Source organism: Cebus imitator, unplaced genomic scaffold (genome assembly GCF_001604975.1).
Source record: "Cebus imitator isolate Cc_AM_T3 unplaced genomic scaffold, Cebus_imitator-1.0 Scaffold115, whole genome shotgun sequence".
NCBI classification, from domain to species: domain Eukaryota; kingdom Metazoa; phylum Chordata; class Mammalia; order Primates; family Cebidae; genus Cebus; species Cebus imitator.
The window spans coordinates 4,662,985-4,687,908 of record NW_016107430.1 but is presented as its reverse complement, the minus strand read 5'-3'; the positions used below and the strand labels follow the sequence as shown (position 1 = coordinate 4,687,908).

General features: G+C 47.6%; 1 protein-coding gene and 1 long non-coding RNA gene across 10 annotated transcripts in view; one reads left to right on the top strand and one right to left on the bottom strand.

Moving 5' to 3' along the window:
• The window catches only part of MSI2 (musashi RNA binding protein 2), a 433,947-nt gene that overhangs the window by 157,961 nt on the left and 251,062 nt on the right, over positions 1-24,924 (bottom strand). For all 9 annotated transcript variants that reach the window (XR_005201910.1, XR_005201911.1, XM_017538839.2 and 6 more), the window contains exon 7: positions 698-746. Coding sequence is in view for 7 of the 9 variants with exons in the window: in XM_017538839.2 (XP_017394328.1) it covers positions 698-746 (49 nt within the window). In the remaining 2 variants the exon portion in view is untranslated. The remainder of the gene's footprint in view (positions 1-697; positions 747-24,924) is intronic.
• On the top strand, positions 6,480-7,835 carry LOC119472725. Its single transcript, XR_005201914.1, has 3 exons — positions 6,480-6,521; positions 7,187-7,255; positions 7,394-7,835. It is a non-coding gene; the product is annotated as an uncharacterized LOC119472725 (long non-coding RNA).

Genomic DNA, 24,924 nt, shown 5'->3' with positions numbered 1-24,924 from the left:
TGCGGGGGAAGGGAGAGGCTAAGGGCAGGAACAGAGACCCCATTGAGAATTTGTCCAAAGCTAGGGATCTTCACCCAAGAAAAGTACAAACACGCAACATGTCATTTCAGAGGTTCCTAGACTCCAGGTTAAGACCCATTTTTTGTAAAGTGAATGGGACAGAAGCAGCACAAGGAAAAATACAAGTAAGTGCAGCTGCCCTCTAAACACCCCGGAGGCCCCGCAGGGCATTCCCAAGGGTGTAGTCACTGCACACCCAGCGAACCTACAACAATGTTTTATCTTCATTTTTTGGCTCTTTAGATTGACAGTCTGCTCCTAAAGAATCTCCTTCAATGCAAATTGATAACTCAATTGAGTAACTGCTGTGAAGAATTTCCACTGGGTCCTTAGTGCCGAGATTAGCAAGGGAGCAAGAAAGCCAGGATTAGGGAGGTGTATCTTGAATGTGTGTTGGGGTGGCTGTGTAACTAAACAGGAGTTCCCAAGCCAACAGGAAATGGATTTTCAAGTACCCAGTACTGGAAGTCTGTGAGCTACCGGGACCCTCCGAGAATAAAGATCTTCCATGGACGGTCACCTCTACCTGCTTGACTCTGGACTCATCACTGTAGCTTTTGTCAGTGGGACTGGGATGACAGAGGGAGAGAGGCCAGGAGAGGGTGAAGGCGACCCTCTTACCCTGGGAGAATCTTACCTCTGTGCCGGTTGGTGGTTTTATCAAACATCAGCATTGCATCTTCCACCTGCAAAACAAATAAGAAACAAAGGCTGCTTTAGGACTTTTAAGAAAGTACACAAAACATTATATGCATATGGGGTTGAGGGGGTAGTTTCCATTACAGAAGTAATAGTTGCTTGTCAAAAAACATTTGAAAATGCAAAAAAGTAGAAAGAAAAAAAAAAATCACTGGTCTTTCCACCCCACACAACTACAGTTAACATCTTATATAGTTCCCTTTGGTGTTTGCTTTTTATTATTTTTGAGACAGGCTCTCTGTCATCCAGGCTGGAGTGCAGTGGCACCACCATAGCTCACTGTAGCCTCCATCTCCTGAGCTCAAGTGATCCTCCCACCTCAGCCTCCAGAGTAGCTGGGACTACAGGCGTGCACTGCTGTGCCCAGCTAATTTTTTTTTTTTCTTTTTCCTTTTTTTCGTAGAGACAGGATCCTACTATGTTGCTCAGGCTGGTTTCGAACTCCTGGGGTCAAGTGATCTTCCCAAAGCGCTGGGATTATTGGTGTAAGCCACTGCTCCTGGCCTAGAGGCTTTGTTTTAAGAAAGAAAAAACTATGCCTATTTCCATATAATTTAAATCATATAGCATATGGAATTTTTCCATGTTTTCACCTGTAACATTACTACTGGCAAACAATTCCCAGGTTAGTACATCGGGTATACTACCTTGACAAATGCATGATATTTCCCAGTGTAAGAAGCCATGGCTTACTTAATTATTACCCATCTAATGGATATATGAATTGTTTTTAGTGATAAAACAGTGAAACTTGAACATCTTGATTGCTATGGGCTCAACTGTGTCTCCCAAAATTCATAGTTGAAGTCCTAACCCCCAGTACCTCAAAATGTGACTGTATTTGGAGAGAGAATCTTGAAAGAAGTAATTAAGTCACAACACGATCATTAGGACGTGCCCTAATCCAATATGACTGGTGTCCTTATCAGAAGAGATTGGGACACAAACAGGGAAGACCATGTGCCAACATCCAGAGAAGATGAGACATCTGTGAGCCCAGGAGAGAGGCCTCAGAGAAAGCAACCCCGCCCCACCTTGACCTTGAACTTCTAGCCTCCAGAACTGTGAGAAAAGACATTTCTGTTGTTTAGGCCCTCCAATCTGCGCTATTTTATTACGGCAGTACTAGCAAACGAATGCTAGGACCTTTATAAAAACATCAAAGAGGAGAACATAAGAAAATACCAAAGGCATCCTCTGTCTCTCTTTGTGATCCCTTCCGGACCCCTCCCACGCATCCTGCAACCCTTCTGGATATTTCTGGCAATAAGATTTCAGGGTTCACACTCAACTCCCACATAGAGTTCAAGGAACTCACACTTAATGAACCAGATTCCGCTCTGGAACGCACTCCTTTTATGAGTCTGTATGACCCACTCCTTTATCCCACAAAGTACACATCTTCAGCACAGGTGTTTGTCCTCAGCCTTCAGTGACTCACCGGGGGCAGAGCACCTGGTCTGACCAGTGTGCAGCCTACTCTCTTCATTCAGTTTATGCCCAAGGTTGGGGGTAAAAATACAACCCAACCCATGTGGCCGTGGGTGGGTAAAACTGTTAGCAGAGGGCCCTGTCCTCGGAGCAATTTCAGTGTGTGCCTGTGTCTGAGGACGGAGCACTGTTGATGTGCACTCAAAGGCTCACAAATGAGCTTGGGGGGCCGGCGCTAATCCCTTTGAGAAAAGGAATCGTGGGCTATTCATGCCTCACTCCTCCCAGACAACAGTCTCCAATGGAGGGGAAGACACTGAACAAAGCAATAAACCGAGGTTTAAAATGGTGCCTGCAGACAAATCAAATGTATTTTTCTAGATGCGATCACATATAATAGGGGAAGAGCAAAGTCAAGGTAAGAATGGAAGACGGGGGTAGGCAGGCCGGTCAGAAACCTCAAAGGGACTGGCCTGGCTTAAAAATCTCTTCTCAAGTCAGGGCCCCCTTTTGTTGCTAAGCAACTGGGCCTGAATAAACAGGCTCCTGGGGCCTCCCCTTCTGCTCCCCATTTCTGAAGTCGGTTACTGGGAGGAAAATGGCCTGGCATGGTGGCTCCTCCAGCAGGGAGCTGCCCTCTCTCTCCCGGCACCAGGATGGTGGGAGTGGGGAATGCTAGTTTGGAGATCCCTTAAAAAGGGTCTCCTTCACCAGACCCTCCCACCCTGTCCCCATCCCCATCCCCATCCCCATCCCCATCCCAGGCAGGACAGACACCTTTTGGGGGGGCTTTACGAGTCCCCCCCACCCCATACCTGCTGGGGCCACACACACAACAGCCATTCCGCCTCCCATGCACCACACACGCAAAACCACCAGAACATCAACTGGTGTATCTGTACACAGAGCAGTCACACTCGGGCATATGGTATCTCAGGCTCAGACCCGGGACTCCATAGGAATTCGAATGCCTGAGGGGCAGGTGGGTGGGGGGTGAGGCCTGCCGGGTGTCACGCAGGTAAATGTGGCATCTGTTTCCCACCCATCTCCATATTTTCTAAGACGTTTGCCAAATCCTTATTTTGAACTGAAAACGCCTAACAGTAAGGAAAACAGCCGCCCTTCTGTGCTGGCCATGTTTTGGTACTGGGACTCAGATTCCCTTAGGAAATAAATGTTTTGGATTTTTTTTTAAATGTATTTTCAAAACCTCCTTTCAACAGTGCATAATTGGCTCCCCTTTTCCTTCCTAAGTTTGGACGTTTTCTAATACTGCCCTCTCCACATTTGCTCCACCCTGGGGAGCGTGGGGGAGGATCTGTATATGTTTTTAGGGCAGCCATTGTCGTCAAGAATAGAGCTCCTTCCTCTGTAGTCCAGCTGTACAATGCGGCTCGCAAAGACCTCCTGAATAGATAAAGTGTCAGGGCGAAAGAAAAATTCTATTAACACTTTACAAAATACAACATCTAAGAAGGAGCTAGAGAGGAAAGAGAAAGGGAAAAAAAATCAATATGGATAAGTCCCAGTGCTTGGGGGTAGAAAACTTTTCAGCAATTGCAAAACACTTATTAATTCAGAGAAGCCATCAATGCGATGGAAATCTGGCAGAACAGCAAGAGCTGAAACTAGAAGAATTTGAATATACAAAGACTGAATAGAATGAAAAACACAGCCTCACATACGAGACTGTTTCTCACGGTTCTATGAGAATCAAACAGAAGCGGCTTGTGTGAGTCAAGGGAAAATAAGGGGCACAGTTAAGGTAACTGGTATTCAACCCTGGAGCCAGCACACTGATAACTCTTGGTCTCTGTCTCTGTCTCTGTCTCTGTCTCTCTCTCTCTCACACACACACACACATACACAGGTAGATCAGGGAGCTATGAAGACTCATCAACACAAACAAACACACAGGCCACAGGCCGGGCCTCATTCAAGATGCTAGGAGAACCCAAAAGCTTAGGGAAAGCTGGGAACAGGACTTTTTCTAACCCCTTATGAAACACCCGCTCTAGGGACACCACCCTCATCCTTATGATGACCACTGGTGCTTACTTCGTGTTGACAATGCACTCACCCGCCTTACAGAGTTCTTTGTACCCAAAATGGACACAGGCAGGCCTAGTGGCTCTCTTGATGGAGAGGGAAGGACAGGAGGTGTCTGAACCTTGGCATGATTTGTCCCAACCGGCACACGCCTGGTCTGTTTTGGGAAAAGAAGCTTATTCTAGCCTTGAGCTGTGACTCGTAATAACTTGGGGCAGGTCTGAGACACAGCCCTGGCATCTTTAGTGGTGTATCTTTGTGAATGAAAAAGCAAAATAGGCCAGATGTGGTGGCTCATGCCTAATAATCCAGCATTTTAGGAGACTGAGGTGGGGAAACCGCTTGAGGCCAAGAGTTTGAGACCAGCCTGGATAACACAGCAAGACTTGTCTCTCTCTCTAAAAAAAAAAAAAAAAAAAAACTAAAAACTTAGGCAGGCATCGTGGTCCCAGCTACTCAGGAGGCTGAGATGGGAAGATCGCTTGAGCCTGGGAGGTTGAGGCTGTAGTGAACCAATGATTGCACCACTGCACTCCAGCCTAGGCTACAGAGTCAGATCCTGTCTCAAAAACAGACATACACAAGAAAACAAAATAGGCAAAGGAAAGTAACATTGAGGTGAGCTGGTGGGGAATGGGATGCCTCTGTCTTTGTCCTGACACTTGAAGGTACTGAACATTCTTTGACTACCGCACAGTTCAGACTACACTGTCATATCCTCAGAAGTGTGCGACAGTCAACAAAGGGGACCTCATCTGTTAGTGTCCATGGCTGCTGGAGTTGGGGCAGAGATTCTCAAACATCATTCATATCAGAATCATCATCAGAGGGACTGTTAAGCCACAGATCTCTTGGGGCCCCACAGCCAGAGTGACTGATTCAGTATTCAGTTGTATTTGCATTTCTAACAAGCTCCCAGGTGACGCTGATGCAGCTGCTGGCCCAGAGACCTCCGTTTTCATGAGCTACTCTAAGGGATAAGAAGCAAGAGCAAAGGTTACAACCACTGGGCAGAGGGTGCTTCTTCCTCTTTAACATACACTCAGTGGTCAGTACATGAAACAAAAATTTCTCCTCTAGGAGCAACTGATCCACTGTGGTATGGCAATTTCTCCCTTTCTTTGTTCCCCTTCTCTCAGATGTTGATATTCTAAAATCCCAAAAATGATGGTGGTAGAGCCCACGATGGAAAAGATGATGAGAAGAGGGACTTCTTAGTGGCCACCAACCTACTCCTACCCAATGCAAGAAAAATCCAGATTCTACTAGGATGACATAAACTTTCCTTCTAACAGACACTCTCATTGACAGAAACTCATGTCTAGAACATGCAGCCAATCCAATCTTGAATAGAAAACTTAGCAAATGGTAACTCTATTTACTTTTATGCAGCACACATGTATGAAGCATCCACTATTTGCAAAACATCAGCCTAAGTACAAATAAAAGACGACTCACACAGCTCTAGGGTAGACTGATGACATGAATGGTCTTGCACCCTGTCCTCTGTAAGTTTGCAGTCCTTCTCCCCCAAAGAGGCAGAGTCTACTTCTATCCCTTCAATCTGGGCTTGATTTGTGAGGTCTAATAAAATGCAGAGGAGGGGGGGGAAAGTACACCTGTTTTTGGCTTAGCCCTAAGAGGATTTGCATGTTCCTGTTTGTTCTCTCTTGCACCTCTGCCATCACCATGACAAGGGCATGCCCAGACTAGCCTGATACAGGATGGGTGGCACATGGAGCAGGGCCAATTCCCCTGTGCTGAGGCCAGCCTAGATGGGTGGACAGCCAGTCACCCTCAAAGCATGCAAGTGAGACCAGCCAAGATCAGCAGAACCACCCCAAGTGTACTCCAAATCTGTGAGTTCAACAGTTAGTGTCTGCCCCTGAAGTTTTGTGGTTAGTTACACAGCATTCTTGTGGTCACAGCTAACTCATACATGATCCTCATTCTAAAAAAAATCCCCCAAAACAACAAAAAAAGCTTACAATCAGAAGATAGTCTAAAATAATACTAGAAAATAAGCAAAGGAAAGAAAAGGCGCAGAAGGGAAATATGAAATGTGACAGAGTATTAAACTATCAGGTTCCACATTCCAAATGGAGCACACTCTTCATGGAACATTCCACATGGAACACAGGCCTTAAGGTGTGGAGGGACCTCTTCTAAATCTCACCCCATCAGCAAGGTTGGAGACAGAGATCCTAGAAGTGCCAAGAGAAATTGGCAACATGTCCCTCACTAAATGAGCACCATGAAAACCAGCAATAATCACCACTCAAGTCAGTGGGTGATGCTTCTCTGATCCTAATTCATTTAATGAATGAGTGAACCCTCTTTCTAACGAGTCAAAAGATTTATTGTGAGCCAGGCATTCTTGCTGGGTGATTTCAGAAGGAGCCAGATGGTGCTGACCACATCCAGAGGTTAGACTTGAGCCAGCCCAGCTCACATGTTGGCTGAATAGGAAACCTTTAAAGACACAATGCAGGCCGGGCATGGTGGCTCACGCCTGTAATCCCAACACGCTGGGAGGCCGAGGTGGGTGGGTCACTTGAGGTCAGGAGTTTAAGACCAGCCTGGCCAACATGGTGAAACCCCATCTCTACTAAAAATATAAAAAATTTGCGGGGCATGGTGGCATACGCCTGTAATTCCAGCTACTTGGGAAGCTGAGGCAGGATAATTGCTTGAACTCAGGGGGTGGAGGTTGCAGTGAGCTGAGATCACGCCATTGTACTCCAGGCTGGGTGACAGAGTGAGACTCCATCTCAAAAAAAAAAAAAAAAAGACACAATGCAAAGTTGCATGGAGAGAGGGAGGTCAGAAATGTCCAAAAATGCTACTGTCCAGTTAGCTGGCTAAAGGGTAGGACCCTGCAGAATGTTCCATGGTCCACTGCCTCTTCTGCCTAAGGTTTTACAGTTCTGGCTCCCCAAGTACATAGTAGGTGAGTGAAGCTAAACTGATCTGAAGACACAGATCCAGGAAACAGCTAAAAGGAAAAGAGTGGCTGGTACGTAACTCAGCAGGTGCTGGGAGGCAGCTGGGTGAGGTGGGGAGTGCTGCACCAAGCATGGAGGGAGTCCGGGTTCTAATCCCAGCCCCACCAGGATCTCACTGAGGACCAGTCACCTCCCTCCCCTATCCTCAGTTTTTCTTCTGTGAAAGGAGGAAACTGTATGAGATGGTCCCTAAGATCCATGCATAAAGACTCTGCCTGGAATGCTAACATGGACTCCGGGGTCTGCTGGGATGACCTCTGGGAGCATCGACTTGACCACTGGGCTTCTGCAAAGTCTCTGTGCTGTGAGGCTGCTCCAGAGCTTTGCTGTGGCCGATGCACGCCCTGAGAAATGTCCTACTCCTCTTGGGATATAAATATACACACCCACACACCACACATATCAAGAACAAAGCAGGAAACGGCACTTCAAATGATCCTTAAATTATCTGGTCAAATGAAAGAAGGGAGGGGAAAGGGAAGAGAAGAAACCCAGCTCCCCAAGCTCCCCCAGAACAAATGTCCTTGAATTTCTCTTCCTGCTCCCACTCAAACGCTCCAAGTGTTAGTCTAAATAAACACCCTCAAATGCAATACCATCATACTATAGTGCATCAGGCTGAACAGGCCTTATTATGCTCTGTAAACTCAAGGCGCCAAAGCCACAAGAGTGAGACTCGGCTGAGGTGGCAGCACTGCCGGGCCACAGGTGCCTGGTACCCGTGGTGCAGTCCTGCCTGGGCCCAGGGTTACACAGAACATGGGAAGGCACTGTCTCCACCTCTCTCCCTGCCAGCTTGGGCAAAACCCAAATCGGTTCCTTCCAAAAAGACCAGGAATAATGTGTAGTTTATTGAAACAGGACTTTTCTGTATGCTCTGGCCTTGCAAAGGGCTGGTCTATTTTTATTGTGCAAAGAGGAAGAATAGAGAAGAAGGAGCAGGCTAGAAAAATCCCATTGGTTCATACTGAAATCTACATTAGTGGTTTTCAGCCATGACTCCTCACCAAGACCACACTCCAACCTATTAAATCAGGACTTCGGAGCGGGCAGCCCGAAAAAGGATTTTTTAAAGCACCCTGCATCCAGGGTGCAGCCAAGGCTGAGACCCACCATTCTAAATGGCTAAATAGAGCTGAGTTGAGCCTTAACACAGCATATGCGTGTGTAGACAGGCCCTTAGTAAATGAGAATTAATGGGCCTTTGGCTCCCTAAAGATTAGCTGTTCATCCCTCGCCAGAAGTGAGGAGCAGGCCCTCCTTGCCTCAACCTACTTTCTCAGGGCTCTCCCTAAGCTTGACTCGGTCTCAGTACAAGAAAGCCAACGCTCTATACTAGAAGTAGCTTTGAAGGGCCAAAACTGAACAGAGGGCTTTAAGAAAAGCTAACAAAACCACTGCTTTTTTCCCATCCCAATATTTTCACAGGTATCATTAGTTCTTTGGTGGTCAAATAACCCCACGAGAAGGGATTATTACAAATTCTCTGAGACTCAGTTTTCTTACTGGTTTGCCCTAGAGCTGGCAGGGGCTGGGCTCAGATGCTGAACTTACGAGTCCAAGTCTCAGCCTGCCGGCGCTGCCTTCCCGCCCAGCTCAGGTTCTTGTCCTCCCCTTGCTACAGGCCTGGGAGCTACTCAGCCTTTCCGTCCCCGAGCGTTTACCCCTGGAAGTTGCAGTGATGGAGGCGTGCGCGGAGTTTCTATCCCAGCTGCTGCTGCCAGGCACGTTCTCCCTTCATTCCAAATGTCAAAAAATGCTAGTCTGCATCCATCTGAAAGCCTCTTTATTTTCATTTGAGCCCAAGCCTTCACGGTCTAACAAGAGAAAAAGTGCATAATTTCTCCTAAACTAGGGCTGGGTGCAGTGGCTCATGCCTGTAATTCCAGTACTTTGAGAGGTCGAGGCAGGCAGATCACTTGAGGTCAGGAGTCCGAGACCAGCCAGGCTAACATGGTGAAACTCCATCTCTACTAAAATTACCAAAAAAACCCCAAAAAAAAACAATTAGCGGGGCATGGTGGTGCATGCCTATAATCCTGGCTACTCTGGAGACTGAGGTAGAAGAATTGCTTAAATCCAGGAGGCAGAGGTTGCAGTGAGCTATCACGCTACTGCACTCCAGCCTGGGCAACAGAGCAAGACTTTGTTTAAAAAAAAAATTTCTCCTGAACTACCAATTTTTTTTTTCACTGTGGCAAAAAAAATAACATAAAATTTATCATTTTAACCATTTTCAGGTCTACAGTTCAGTGGCATTAAAAACATTTCCTGAACTCTTCACAGAAGGCTCCCGCACCTTACAATGGCCAGAATTTTATCAGCCTTTAATTTTTCCCACATTTACTTCTTTTATTCTTGTGGGATCATTCTATTTTCCCATTAAGCTTACAAAAAAAGCCGCACAAGGTTTATCAGATAGTAGTTATGAATTCAACAAAGGGACAACTGCCCATGGGAACTGAAGGATGTGGGGTCTTCTGACAACTCAGTCCTGGAGATGTAGACAGTTTATCCACCTATGGCAAAGCTTCTTGCTCAGAGATTCTAATTCCACAAGTCTCTATCAGACTCTAAGTTACAAAATGTCTATCCTCCCGGAATAATGATTGTTATAATAACTACCATTTACTGGAGCGTAATAGGCAATTTGCAAACCTCATTTAATTACTGTAATAGCTTTGAGGTAGATATTATCCTACCCATTTTATGCACTCATTTTTTTCCTCTTTTTAAAATTTAAAAATTATTTTTTTTGGTAGGGATGGGGTCTCGATTTGTTGCCCAAGCTGGTCTCAAACTCCTAGGCTCCAGCGATCCTCCTGACTCAGCCTCCCGCGTAGCTTGGGATTACAGGCACGTGCCAGGACACGTAGTGTCATACACCCATTTTATAGGTGAGGAAATTGTGGTTCACTGACAGTAAGTGACTTGCCTAGGACCACACAGGTAGTAAATGGTGGAGCCAGGAGTTAAAATCAGATGGGTCCCTAAGTCTTCCCTTACTTGTGTTCTGGTTTTTGAATCCCTAAGAGTTTTGTGTAGTGCCTCTGTCTGCTGGGTGAACAAACAAACACTGCTTTAAAACCCTACCAAAAAGTGAAGAGAGGTGATTAGGTAACCTCAAGGAAATGGAGGTGCATTGCCCCAGTAGGCTCAGGAGAAGAGGCATGATGGGAAAGGTAAAGGAACGAGGAGGATGTTGGGTCTCTTGCTTTGAGATGAGTGAATTCCAAAAGCTCAAGATCACTGGGCTCCTCCACAGCCGTGGAGCTAGCCGCTAGCAGGGCTGGAAAGGCCAGAGGGCCTTGGAACGCAGTCCGGGGTCAGCCACGCGAGTCCGTCGTGTGCAGTGACGCTAACGATGATCAGTGTGTCTTGCTTCCTAGAGCTGTGAGGAAGGCTCACGTGGTGGCCGGTGAGTGCCTACCACACAGACACTGTCCCGATTCACTGCCCCGTCCTGGCAATCCCCTCGCTGAGCCCTGGGGCTTGCTGGAGACCATGCACACACCCAGACACGCTCCATGCAGTTAAACCTGGAGCCACGCCCAGTGCTATGAGTTTTCTTATTGCAAATGGGTCACGCCAAGGGAAGGCCACTAACAGAACCAGTGTGCCTTTTGGGGGAGCACTCCCAGGAGGCCCTATCTCAACACTAAGCCAGGGAAGGCAGAGTCTGCTGGTGAGAGATAGGACTGGGTGGGAGCTCCGTTCTAGCTGAGCTTGCAAAGCCGTGGGCCCGGGCACCACCTGGAGGGCGGGGCAGTGGGCTCTCCCTGGGGATCTCTGAGATGGGGCGTAGAGAGGAGGCAATGAGGGAAGAGGAGAGAGACAATGAGACAGAGAGCTGTTGGAGGGGCAGCAGTTGGATCCGGCAGGCTTGACAGCTGTCACATGGAAATGGCATCTGGCCTAACGGCCTCTCGTGTGAGGCTCCTTCAAGTGGCGGCTGCTGTGCTCTGGAAATCCAGGGCCCGTGTTAGCCCTGGTTGTGAGTGCATGCGTGCATGCATGCTAGTGTGCTGGGGGAGGGGAGCGGCAGGCAGGCTGCTGAACTGCTGAACGCTCCCTTCTCCAGCCTCTCCCCATCAGGCCTCACCTACCGTGAAAAAGGCCCAAGCCTGCCAGCTCCAGAGGAGAGCGGCAAATCATTAGGGGAGCACTGATGTGCTGGAACACTCTCTCACATTCCCATTAAACAAATACTAAACTGCTAATTGCCAAAATGGATCTCCACGACTCTGACCGAACAGGGGAAGGGTTTATAATTACCAAGTGTGAAAATGCACAGCCTGTAAATAACCACCTCATCTGTCCTAATATGGGCTGATATTGATGGGCATGAAATAAACATCAGGACAAATGGAAAAATCATCCACATCTCCTGTGGCCAATGCAGTCTCAGATGGTGACAAGCGTAGCTACAGCCATACGCCTGGGGAGGGGAGGAGGAGAGGAGAAAGGAGTTTTATAGGCTTGGAAAATCTAGGTTCCCATCCCAGTTGTAATCCCGTGGGCCATCTGCACCTTCTTTCTGTCTGGAAAACAGGGAGAGTAAATAACATGGCTTGATAACAGGATGAAGGGCTTCTCTACACTTCAGAAAGGCCAGGCCCCCAGGGCAGGGATCTTCTAAGTGCAAGAACTTTCAGGACAGGGCTTCGACATCGTCCACCCTGCTCTCTTTAAGACCGGCTAATGAGAAAGAAGAATCAGGGAGAGGGAGAGCTCAGCCAAGGTGACACTTTTATTCATTACACTAATATTTATTAAAGCTCTTTTGTCTGCCCAACACCCAGAGTTGGCTGCAGAGCACAGATGAAAAAACGTGTGTTCAGAATGACCTCTGGGCTCTCTGACACCCCTGTGCCACAGTGCCACCCCATCCCCCACCATCTCTTTCTGCCACTCTGATGGGAAGTAGACTCTGCTCTGTTGGGTTCTAGAGCCCCACCGCTTTTCTTGGCCACAACAGGAGAGGGGCAAGGGGATAAGCCAGAGGTCATGGGATAGCTGCAGGTTTCCCAAGCCCCAGGCCCCTCTCTCTCCAGCAGCCCTTTGAAGGCACCGGTCTTTGATTCTGATGGACTCAGCCAGATCTTGGAGTGAATGTTGGTAACTGAGGGAGGGAGGAAGTTCCATTTGCCTCAGAATCACAATGACCCAAAGGTCACCTCTCCACTTCCCACCCAGTATAGGAATCCCTTCTCCAAGGTTCCTTTGAACCCTTCCTGGAGCTTCAAAAGCTTGGAGCATCTCCACCCCACCCTCTCGGACGAGCTGCTCAGGACTGAATTCAGCAGCAGCACTTAGATGCCTGAAATAGCAGCCTCCTCTGATCCCCAGCAATTCTCGCACGCGGCAGAATTCTGTGAACTGTATAGCATTAGGCACCCGAGTCAGCACACCCAGCACAACTCAGCCCCAGAGTTTCTTCACGGGGCTTTGCTGACATCCAAGGAAGTTCCTGCTCCGTCCCCTTCGAGCTGCCTGACAGCCAATCTCCACAGTCCCTTTGGGTCCCTAACGTCATCCCTAGGTTCCCCTGGGTTTCCCATTCCTAGTCCCAACCCAAAGACCCTGTTGAAAATCAGCAAAATGAGGGAAGGTCTGAACCACAGACCGCTTTTAGAGGAATTCTAATTTGTTAATTTTGAATTCCCAAACTGTCTTCAAATAATGGCTAAGAAAACGCCGCTGAGAACAAAGTTCAAGTACAGCAACAGGCTGAGAGATGCAGTCGCTTGGCCAAGTGACTTCCTGTTCAGAGAGGATCATAAACTCTTCAAGGCAGAGAGGATAAAAAGATATGAGTCCAGTCCACTCATTTTCTAGAGGAGCAAACTGGCTCTAAGCAATTCAGCGGCTGCAGTCAAAACCACAGGTGGTAGAATAAAAGAAACCTGAGATGCCATCACAGGTCCTGGGTTCAAATTCCACTCCACCATTTCCACTTACGCATGATCTTGGGGGTGGCTTTCCAAGACAGCTCAGCTTCCTTGTGTGTAAAAGGAACACATGATCACTATTAACCTTCACCCCAGCCTTGAGAAGTAGAAACTATTGATACAACACGCAGAAAAGCAAATGACTGCCCTATGCTATTACCAGAATGCATCCCAGCCCCAGCACGCACAGAGGCTCAACAAATATATGGGGACTGCATAATTGGATAACAGACTTTGTATTGATCACAGCAAATTCGTGAAATCAGTATGGATGAGTGGGGTTTAACGTCATCAGTGTACCTGGCCTGATGTACTGTGCTGCAGTGAGTCGTATGCAAATAATCCATCTTTTGAAAACACAAGGGGAATGGACAAACCATTCAATGACATTCCTACAATGGAATACAATTGTTACACAACTGGTACACTATACAGCCAGTACACAACTGATCAGGGGGATCACAAAGGAATCATACGAAGAGAAAAAGTCAATATCAAGGCTGTATTACATACTGTATGACTCTGTTTCTATGACATTCTCAAAATGACAAAATGACCGTGATGAGGAACACATTGGTGGCTGCCAGGAGTTAGGAGTAGGGGCAGGGTGTGACTGCTAAGGAGAAACACAGAAGTTTCTTGGCGATGATGGAACGGTTCTGTTACATATCCTGACTGTAGTGATGGTTACTCGAATCTACACGTAGTAAAATTTGAAATAGCTACACACAAATACACATAAAAACTGATAAGGTACCAACGCTGGTTTCCCGGCTTTAACAAAGTACTGTGGTTATGGGAGATACTATCATTGTGGGAAGCTGGGTGAAGGGTTCACAAGAGCTCTTTGTCTTATTTTTACAACTTCTTGTGAGTCCTACACTATTTTTAAATAAAAATGTATAATAATAATAAAAAGAAACCACAAGGGGGCTCATTATTTCAAGAAACCCCATGGCAGATCTGTTTATAATACAATTATGCCCTCACTTCTGTTGATTTGGGTAAAGTAGGCGTAAATAAGGTAGGCATACAGTAGAAAGATCTATTCCTTATCTGTTTCTTATATTTGGTGCTGACATACATAACCTGAAATCTTACTTTGTCACATGAATACGTGAATTGGCGGTCCACACTCCCCCATAATTTCCCTCTCCCTACTCCTCAGGAAATTTCATATACAGCTCTGCATACCCTGCCTAATGCCCACTAGAGGGATTAATACAAAAATAAGTGTCCCATAAGTGCTTACTATTGAGTTTTAGAAAGATTTTGCAGGATAAAGAAAAAAAAACCCAGCTAAGGAAAGATTCAGTGGCTCATGCCTGTAATCCCAGCACTTTGGGAGGCCAAGGTGGGTGGATCACCTAAGGTCAGGAGTTCGAAACCAGCCTGGCCAACATGATGAAACCCTATCTCTACTAAAAATACAAAACTTAGCTGGGCATGGTGGCAGACGCCTGTAATCCCAGCTACTTGGGAGGTTGAGGCAGGAGAACTGCTTGAACCGGGGAGGTGGAGGTTGCAGTGAGCCGAGATAGTGCCACTGGCTCCAGCCTGGGTGACAGAGCAAGACTCTGCCTCAAAAAAAAGAAAAAAAAAACCCTCAGATAAAAAAGAGCATCAAATCCAGTGGTTTCTAATTTTTCTATTTTAAGTCACTAGAACTGTCTTTCATTTAAGTTTTGAAACATAGATCTTAAATGTTTTAGAATATTTCGTATACCAAACAAACTGCACTTACTTTTGAAGTATGGGAAATCATCTATCAATATTCACTGTGATCATCAGCTGGGGCTTTTTGGCCATGTGAAGTGACTGGGGCAGGGTGCGGTGGGTGCTCTGTGTGAAGCAAGCACACCTGATGTTTTAGTTGGCTCACATGTGGTTTGGGGTGGGATAGCCATGGTGCCTGATAGATTTGTTGAGGTAAGGAAGTCAACTTGAGGACTCGGCGTTCCTTCTGTTGACCCTGAGGTTGGAAATATCTGGTCTACTCCTTATGCCCAAATCATGACTCAGATCTTTGCAGATGAGTATGGACAGAATAACCCACCCTCCTACTTAATCCCTGAGCCACACAACACCCTAAGGGGGAAAAAAGAAGGGAGAGGGAAAAACCCACATCTTCCCTTAAAAAAAAAAAAAGTATCAATTCAAGCTGCGTCAAGACCCAACAAGCATGTTTTTCTTTCATTTATTTCTACATCAACACTCTGAAGGATAAAGATCTTTCTCATTTCAAGAGCTGTCAATTTGCTTTAGTGCCATGTTTTCATCTGTTTGAGGTAAAGAGGAATTACAAAGCAGGCAAATGAAATAATGCACTGTAATCTAACATATTTTGGCAATTCAAATTGGGACCAGGGAAAAAGAAAATTAAACAAGAATGACAGGCCCCCCAGCACACCTGTGCTGCATCTCACTGGTCCACCCCTGCCTTCCCGCCACTTGCCAACTTTATCACTTGATGAAGTCTTCAGCTCTTTGCCGAAAACTGTACTATTTGCTGCACCCTAATTCTTCAAATCATTTCTACATGTTGCACAACTCATACAGTATTTTGCTCTCTGAAGCAGAAAAAAAATCTCTTCGCTGCTGGAAAACTGTCAGGTGCTGTTACTCTCAAGACCCCCCAAAACAGCATGGGGACCAGCGTCCTGTTCCTGTAGATTTCCTACACTTCCCTATATAAATTAACAAAGACAAATGCCTGTTGAATTCAGACTGTGTGAGGAATCCTTACCCTCTCAAGCCTAAGGTTCAATTACAATGGAACTCAAAAATAAATAGAAAGAAACCTTAATCTCCTCTAGGGGTCCTCCTCTGCCAGTAAGGACACCCCATGAAGACTTCTATCTAATTCGTTTACATTTCTTTTTTTTGTTGTTTTTAATTCAACTGCTCCTCAACTACTCAGCTCTGCAGTTTTTCCTTCTTTAGCTCCAGGACTAGGGATTTTCAAAGAACAATAGGAATTTCCAAGGTCAAGCTGCCTCCTGTAGATCTCAGGAGCTGTGTGGCACTCAAGAAACTGCCCTCATCACCCCACAAGGAGCTGACCAGAAGGTGGGAGCGCCTAGGGGATGAGGCTCCTTTAGGGGCTGCAGTAACAAAGCCCTCCACCCCAACCACCATCAACTTAAAATCAAACGGCAAATGTGGTCAGGGGCATATAGTCCTGTCTTTTGCAGAATCCCATCTGCTTGGTGACACTGTGGAATTCTAGATTTAGAAAAGGCATTGCAGTTCTTCTGCCAATGATCCACATGTCCACAAACAGTGCATGCCAGAGCACGTAGGCCCAGCTCCCAGCTCACCAGTACGGACTTGTGGGAGAGGCCAGAAACTCTAGAGCCAGACTCCTTGGGCTTGGATTCTGGCTCTAGTATTTATCAGCTGTGTGATATTGGGCAGGTTACTCAACCTTTCTGTGCCTCTGTTACTTCACTTCAAGTTGGTACCTATCTCAAAGTGCTGTTATAAGCATTAAGAGAAGCTAATTTAGCCAGGCGAGGTGGCTCACGCCTGTAATCCCAGCACTTTGGGAGGCTGAGGCAGGTGGATCGCCTGAGGTCAGGAGTTCGAGACCAGCCTGGTCAACATAGTGAAATCCTATCTCTACTAAAAATGTAAAAATTAGCTGGGCCTGGTGGCAGGCACCTATAATCCCAGCTACTCAGGAGCCTGAGGCAGGAGAATCGTTTGAACCCAGAGGGCAGAGGCTGCAGTGAGCCGAGATCATGCTACATCACTATTGGGCGACAGAGCAAGACTCTGTCTCAAAAAAAAAGAAGAAGCTAATTGATGTGCAATATTCTGGTACATATAAAGAACTAAACAGCTGCCATCCATTATTACTACAGCCTCAACAAGCTGGTCAGAAGATCTAGTATTGTTCAAGCCTGAGGCCCTCCCTCTTTCTACAGTTAGGATGTTGATGCTAAGTGAAATTAACATTAGTGGAAAGGCTGGCTTTATCTGAGCAAGCAGTACCACAGATACAACGCACTGACCACTTACCCGAACATCTATCTGTCCCACCATACTGCCCACATTCGGGGGGGGCCATGTCCTGCCACAAGGCTGCAGAAGCATGGAAAACCAGGCAACAGACACAGACAGGCTTGTGCTGGCATGAGATGGTTTCTGTGATTTACAACCAAGTCTTAACTAAGACTCTGTGGCCTCTAAGCTCTGTTCAATGAGGAAATTAACTCACCGAGGCCAACCTCTATTCCAGTGAAGACTCCCCTGTGCCACCCTGCGTAGAAAAGAGATTCAGCCCTTCCCTGAGGAGGCTGCTCTGGCCAGATGGCAACAGGTGACAACAGCTTCAGAGCTATTGCCCTAAGCCCGGTTAATGCCCTACAACTGGGCTGAATGAGCTCCTTCTGTTCAGCAAGTGGGCAACTCTTAAACTTAAAAAGAAGTTTGGGCCAGGAGTGGTGGCTCACACCTGTAATCTCAGCACTTTGGGAGGCCGAGGTGGGTGGATCACAAAGTCAGGAGCTCGAGACCAGCCTGACCAACATGGTGAACCCTCGTCTCTACTAAAAATACAAAAAATTAGCCAGGCATGGTGGCACATGCCTGTAATCCCAGCTACTCGGGAGGCTGAGGCAGGAGAATTGCTTAACCTGGGGGAGGTTTCAGTGAACTGAGATTGTGCCACTGCACTCCAGCCTGGGCGACAGAGCGAGACTCCATCTCAAAAAAAAAGGTTTGTCAGGGCAGTAGTGCTACCTTTAGAATTCATTTACTCATTTGAAAAAAAAAAAATCAATAAACTCATATGTACCATATTAGGCACAAAGACTTTTTAAATGAGGAAGACTTGATTCCTGTCCTTGAGGTCAGTACAGGATACGTGACCAGTGCTCTAAGCTGTGCACTTACATACAGGCACTCTGTCAAGGCCCAGTTTTTATTCATTCATGCACTCAAGGGCTCTGAAAACTCAGGGTAAAAATGACACTAACTTAGCTGGGGGTTACAGTTCATCGCGGAACTGGCAGGAGGAGGTTTCTAGGCAAAAAGGCGCCAGGGGCCTGGTGCTGGGGCAGCAGGTGTGTGTGTGGAGCAGAATGTAAGCCACAGGAGCAGGGCAGGGAAACCGCAGGAAGCACAGTGTCTGCGAGGGCCTGGCCTGTGTGAACCATGAAACGGCTGGGCCTCCACCCTGAAGGTGAGGTTCTGGCTTTTCAGAAAGAAACTGGAGGCGGCCAAGTCATGTCAGAGAGACCACACTCAGTCTTTGCTGAAATCAACACCCCGCTGCCAAACAGACTGGGAGGATATCTAACAGTGCCAACTGAGGCCAAGGGGTCAGGGGCTTAATCCTCTGCTGTCCACGGTTACACAGCAGGCCAGAAGCAGAGCTGGAAACCCCAGGAAACAGCATCCGCACAAGCGAGAGAAGCCTGCCTCCCTAGGGCAACAGCCCACTCCAGGAGCAAACGAGAGGCGGTCTGAGTCCGCAGGACTTGAGCTCATACGGCCTGGAAAGCCGAGGAGCCCCGGTCTCAAGGCATGCAGGAAGAATGATGACTATTCCAGCTTAACGAACCTCCGCTCTGTCCCTGGGTAAGCGTGGGGTGGGTGGTGGGAAGCGGAGGGAGAGATTGCTCAATATATTTAAGTGGGTGGATCACCACTCTCCCTTTTATTATATTGGCTTCACGTTTTGAATTTATTAATGTGCCTTCCTTTGTTCCACTATGATGTCTGCATGTTCCTGCCAGAGCTTCCACTCCCTGAGGGCAGGACCCATGTCTCCATCCTTCAGGCAGCACCTGGGACCCTGCTGTGGGGACTCGGTGCGCCATGCTGGCTGACCCCCTCTGGTGCTAGAACAGGAATCAGTGGAAAAGCACAAATGGCCCTGTCCCTGCCTGGATGCGGTGGTGACCTCCTCCAAAGGGTCAAGGCTGATCGACATCCCTGGAGTTTCTGGTCACCAAAGTGGGGATTCCAGGGACAGAAGCATCTGTTTGCTGGCTACATGGCAGGCACAGCTCCTTCCCACCCCCAGTGAGGTGCTCCTGCAGAAAGGCAGAGGAAGGACACTCAGAGCCAGGCCTGGGAATTTAAATGCCTGCTCCTAAACCCAGTTTATGTGCCATGGACTAAAGCCAAAGAAACACAAAAATGTGCCAAAAACCTATTTTTTCAAAGGTGTTTCCAGATGAGTGCACCTGCCTCAGCCAGCTCCAGCAGCCTTTAGAACTTGCATGGCTTTTAAAACTAAGAGGAGGCCAGGTGCAGTGGCTCATGCCTGTAATCCTAACACTTTGGAAGGTCAAGGCAGGTGGATCACCTGAGGTCAGGAATGTGAGACCAGCCTGACCAACATGGTGAAACCCCGTTTCTACTAGTAACACAAAAATTAGCCAGGCGTGGTGGTGCACACCTGTAATCCCAGCTACTTGGGAGGCTGAGGCAGGAGAATCGCTTGAACCCTGGAGGTAGGAGGTTGCAGTGAGCCAAGATCGTGCCATTGCACTCCAGCCTGGGCTACAAGAGGGAAACTCCGTCTCAAAAACAAAACAAAACCCCAAGAGGAGAGGCAGAGGAGGGCAGCATTATTTAGGACCTCACACCAGTGGAACCAAGGGCTTAGGAGCAACTTGTTATAAAATATCAGGGTGGGGAGAAATGAGAGGGCTCTCTGGGGATGAGTCTCCTATTCACAACATCTCACTTCATCAAAGAGGGTCCCAGGGGCCCAGAAACCCTCCCCTCCCAGGGCCACCCATACCAGTCCCAAAAGAAGCCTAACGAAAACCCAGCCACTCAAAAGGCTGAAAGTCCTATGGGACCAAACAGAGGAAGGAGAAGATGGGGATGCCTCATGGGGCAGAACAGTGGTGTGACAAACAACCCAATTAAGGACGAACTGACAACAAATACGTAGCAGGTCCTGCACACGTGGAAAATGCACCCTTTCTGCCTCCTATGTCCCGGGTGAAGAAGCAAGCTGAAACAGACATTTAAACCAATGGACAAACGCAGTGAGGGACTGTGGCACAATTAGGTGCTACAACAGAAGGAATGCAGAAAGGGCCATTTGGCCAAAAATCTTCAGGAATGACACTGATCTCAAAGGATGGGGAAGTTTTGAAAAAGCAGAAAAAGCCTTGTGAAGGTGCCACGTGGTAGGGACAAATGAGTTAATGTTGTGGGGATTGCATTTGCTTGGCAATACCTTGGGTTTGGAGTTAAAGAAGGAGCAAAAAGCAAGCAACTGGCCGGTCATGGTGGCTCACGCCTGTAATCTCCCCACTTTGGGAGGCCGAAGTGGGCAGATCACCTGAGGTCAGGAGTTTGAGACCAGCCTGGCCAACATGGTGAAACCCCGTATCTACTAAAAATACAAAAATTAGCTGGGTGTGATGGCACATGCCTGTAATCCTAGCTACTAAGGAGGCTGAGGCAGGAGAATCGCTTGAACCTGGGAGGCAGAGGTTGCAGTGAGCCGAGCTCACACCATTGCATTCTAGCCTGGGTGGCAAGAGTGAAACTCAAAAAAAATTTAAAAAGCAGGCAGCCAGGATGCCCCTAGACTGGTGAGGCGGACTCAATATTCTTCCATTTGTGGGCGGCATAACGCACAGAAATTCTCCCTGGATAAATTCTCCCTCACTCTCTCTCCCCCTCACTCCTTTCCACTTGAGAGAAAAATATTTAAGAGAAACACTCTCTAGACGGCTGAAATTTCCCCCTCACTAGCTCAATTTAGTTATTTACCAGAACACTTCGGCGCAGTTATTTTCAGACTTCCACATGAAATAGTAATACTTAGCACTTCCAATTCGTCTCCCAAGCAGTTTTCAAATGTCAGCTCATTAATCCTCAACGCCCTTGAGAAGCAGCACTTTGCCCCATCTCTCAGACTGGGAAGATGGAGGCAGGGCTGCCGGAGGATCCCTGCGGCTTTCTGCAGTGACTCGATGCTGATCTGACCCGGGTGTCCTCCAGCTGGACCACAGAAACCATTTTTCATTGAAGATGACACTGTAGTTTAGGACTTGAGGACTCTATTCTAATGAATGGGTCCCAGAACAGCCTTGTGGCCTCTGACCACAGGTGCATCTACAAGAACACATTCATTCAGCACTTTGCCCAGCCAGGTGCAAGCCTCCCTGCACAGCCCACTGTCAACCACCAGCAGGTACCTACATCTCCCGGGTCCCATTTCCCCTCGGCTAGGCCTGCCTGGCTCCTGCGCGTATCTGTGTGCTCCACTCGGTGCCCATCTGGGATCCGCCCTCTGTTTTTCATGTCTTGCCAATCGCACACATCTGGTGGCATCTGAACCAAAACATCATTTTCTGGGGGCAACTACAGGCTTTGGAGGAGGCCTTCCAAAGAGGGGTTTTATGTCCTGTGGTGGGGCTTTTCTTTGCTCCCTTAAAGAAACACTTCCAGACTTCTTTCCAGCCAGCATCAAGCCTTTCAAGCTCTTTGTAGTACCCCAAACTTTGGCCTTCAAATGGATTTTGTATTTAACAGTTTAAAATGGGATTTAAGGTTCCTGTCGTTTCAGTCTTCACTGTATTAGCATTCCTGCAGAAAATGTGTTGATGGGCCAGGCTCAGTGGCTCATGCCTGTCCAGCATTTTGGGAGGCCGAGGCAGGTGGATCATGAGGTCAGGAGTTCAAGACCAGCCTGGCCAAGATGGTGAAACCCTATCTCTACTAAAAATACAAAAATCAGCCGGGCATGGTGGCTGGCGCCTGTAATCCCAGGTACTAGGGAGGCTGAGGCAGGGAACAGCTAGAACCCGGGAGGTGGAGGTTGCCGTGAACCAAGATCACACCACTGCACTCCAGCCTGGGTGACAGAGGGATACTCCATCTCAAATAAAATAAAATAAAATAGGTTGATTTTCCTGTGGGCAGGAAAGGGAAAGAAAGGGCTGTCAGTGTAGATGCTTCAAACTCTGTGCATGGTGGGAGCCGGAGGTCTAGAAAGTCTGTGCTGGCTGGGGGCAGCAGAGGAAGGGCTGGTACGGTTGTGGAGTGTGGCATTGAGATGGGGGTCTCAGATCAATGCAGAATGGCCACCCCTAGAGCTGCCAGCCAATAGCCGGCCACAGGCGAGGGAATGGCTGATGAAGCCCTACTCAGGACGGCTTTCTTCTGTCCTGACCCCATGCTCCCAGACACAGCTGCTGCTGACCTGCAGCAGGAGTTTTAAAAGGGTAATGCCTGCTGCTGCTGTGCTCTGAATTAGGTCTTCACTAAACACCAACTCATAAGCGACCCTGGCCCTTTATCTAGCATCAGCAGGCTTGGCCCCACATCTAATGCACAGCGAGGATTAAAAAGAAAATGCAGCAAGCCGGGCACAGTGGCTCACACCTATCAACCCAGGACTTTGGGAGGCTGAGGTGGGAGGACTGCTTGAGGCCAGGAGTTTTGAGAGAAGTTTGGGCAATACAGCAAGACCCGTCCCTACAAATTTAAAAGAAGAAAAAACTACAGCCTCTGTCTTGTTGTTTGATAGACAAATACACTGGAGTGGACACCATATGGTCATCATCCCCTTCAAAGAAGTCACCAAGGAAGGCCCCGTCTTTATTTACTAAGACTTGAAATATTTTCTCGAGACTTTGGGGGGAGGGGGCGGGGAATTCCCTTCTAGTCAGTTCCCAAGTCATGCAAAACAACTAGTCATTATTTTATAGCCCTACTTCATTTTGATCCAAAAACAGCATAATCAATCTTGGTCACAAGTCATTTGGAACCAAGACTGGCAATGGTTTCCAAAAATCACATCCACTTTCAAAGGCCAAAGATTTATCACCAGTGAGGATATTCAGAAGAAAATGCTGGAGTCTGAATATGAGTTCACAGTGAACACTTTGAAACTGCTCAGAGCAAAGGCAGGATCTTTGGAAGAAGTACACAGACTCCCACTTTGAAGAGGGCATTCTGCATCTGTAGGAAAAAGCCCAGTTCTCAATGTTTCTTAGTCCTTGTTGGGGGTCGGGGAGGGACACGCGCGCGTGCGCGCACACACACACACAGAGACAAAAACCAACGGGAAGAGATTGACACACACACACACACACACACACACACACAGAGAAACAGAGAGAGACAGATTGAGAAAGACAAATTCTTCATTTAAAAAATCTTGGAGGTAAAATAAAGAGAGAGAAATCAGAAAGGATTTTTTATAGCTTCATACCAAATACATTATGGGTTCAATGCTAGGAAAACATTCACCATGTCAATATACAGCAAAATTAGCATCTTTAACATGTGTTTACCAAGCAGCTGGGAGAACTGTGAGTCTGGCTGGGCTGGGCCTGCGCTGGCTTGAAAATCGCCCTACAGATCCTCCCTGACCCCAACATACACGCCATTTCCAGGCATTTCTTAGCTGTCAGAAATCTGTCTTCATGAGATTTCAGTCCTTCCCCTCCCAAGACGCCCCGTCTCACCCTCGCTGTCCCCACAATCTGTACACAGAGGAAGACACGGGAAGGTTTGCCCTTCAACAGGCACAAAAAAGCAAGCTCCAGATTTGCTCAACTCGAATCCAACAGGCTAAACACATCCAGATGTTCGAACGGTTCTGGAAGATGAGGCAGAGCCCCTCCACTCCCACGGCCTCCTCCGACAGCAGCCTTCTCTCCACCCACTCCGAAGGCCGGGGAAGAAGACCTGCCAAGACAAAATGGCTGTTCTCGGGGACGGGGAGATGACTGCGAATGCTCCCAGGGAACGTGGCATCAGGAGCACACCAGATAGAGCAGACCCACAGCCAGAGAAAGACGCGATGTTTATCCACTCGTGAGACATCTGGAAAATGAAAGAGGCTACAAGCCATCTTTATCACATCTCCGTGCATACAAATACCCCGCAGAAAATTACAGATCCCTCTCATCTACCAAATGAGCCATAATAACCCCACAGGTTTTCCCCGAGTCCTTCAGACACTCCGCCTCGCGCTGTTTATCACGAGGGAGACAAGTGGAGGACCTTGGAAATGTAAAGGAAGATGAGCCCAGGCCTTTCAGAGAGAAAGAGCCAGAGCAGGGAAGCTCTGATCGTGGCTAATTGGCCCATCAGGGTCAGGCCCTGGACAGACCCAGGTGAGGACATTTCTAAAGAAAACGTCCCACCTCCGCTTGCCACGGAGATTTCTAAGGCTTGCCCACCGTCCTTTTGTAAATGCCTGCTGGGTAAGTGTGGAGATAAGACGGGTATTACATTATGATGCTCCCTCATGCATGAAAGTCTATTTTAAAGAGAGTCTGGAGGGGGCCATCAGGAAGGGAGAGCTTGTGCGGTGGAGGTAGAAGGAAGGCTGCTTTATTTAGAGAAGACTCAGCCACAGAATAAAACTGGGCTTTACCTGCAAAGGAAAACTCATTAAAGTTTCTCTTTGGTTCCAAAGAAAGGAATCTACAGCCACAGAATTTCAGAGAAACTGCTTTTATTTCACACACGCTTTTCACCTTGTCCCCTGACTTACTAACTTAAATATGTATGCAACCCCCCCAGCCCCAAACCAAGATGCCACTTGGCAAATAACCACTGGCATAGCTTTAACCTGAAATCTCATTCTCTCTAGGTTTTCACTCTCCTGGCAAAAGAGTACATAGCCTACCAAGTTGTACACATTTCTGCTTAAGCAACTCTGGTGAGGCATTCTTTTTAAAAGCAAGGAATACCTGAATATGTTAGGGCATGAGCATTTTCCTTGTTAATTT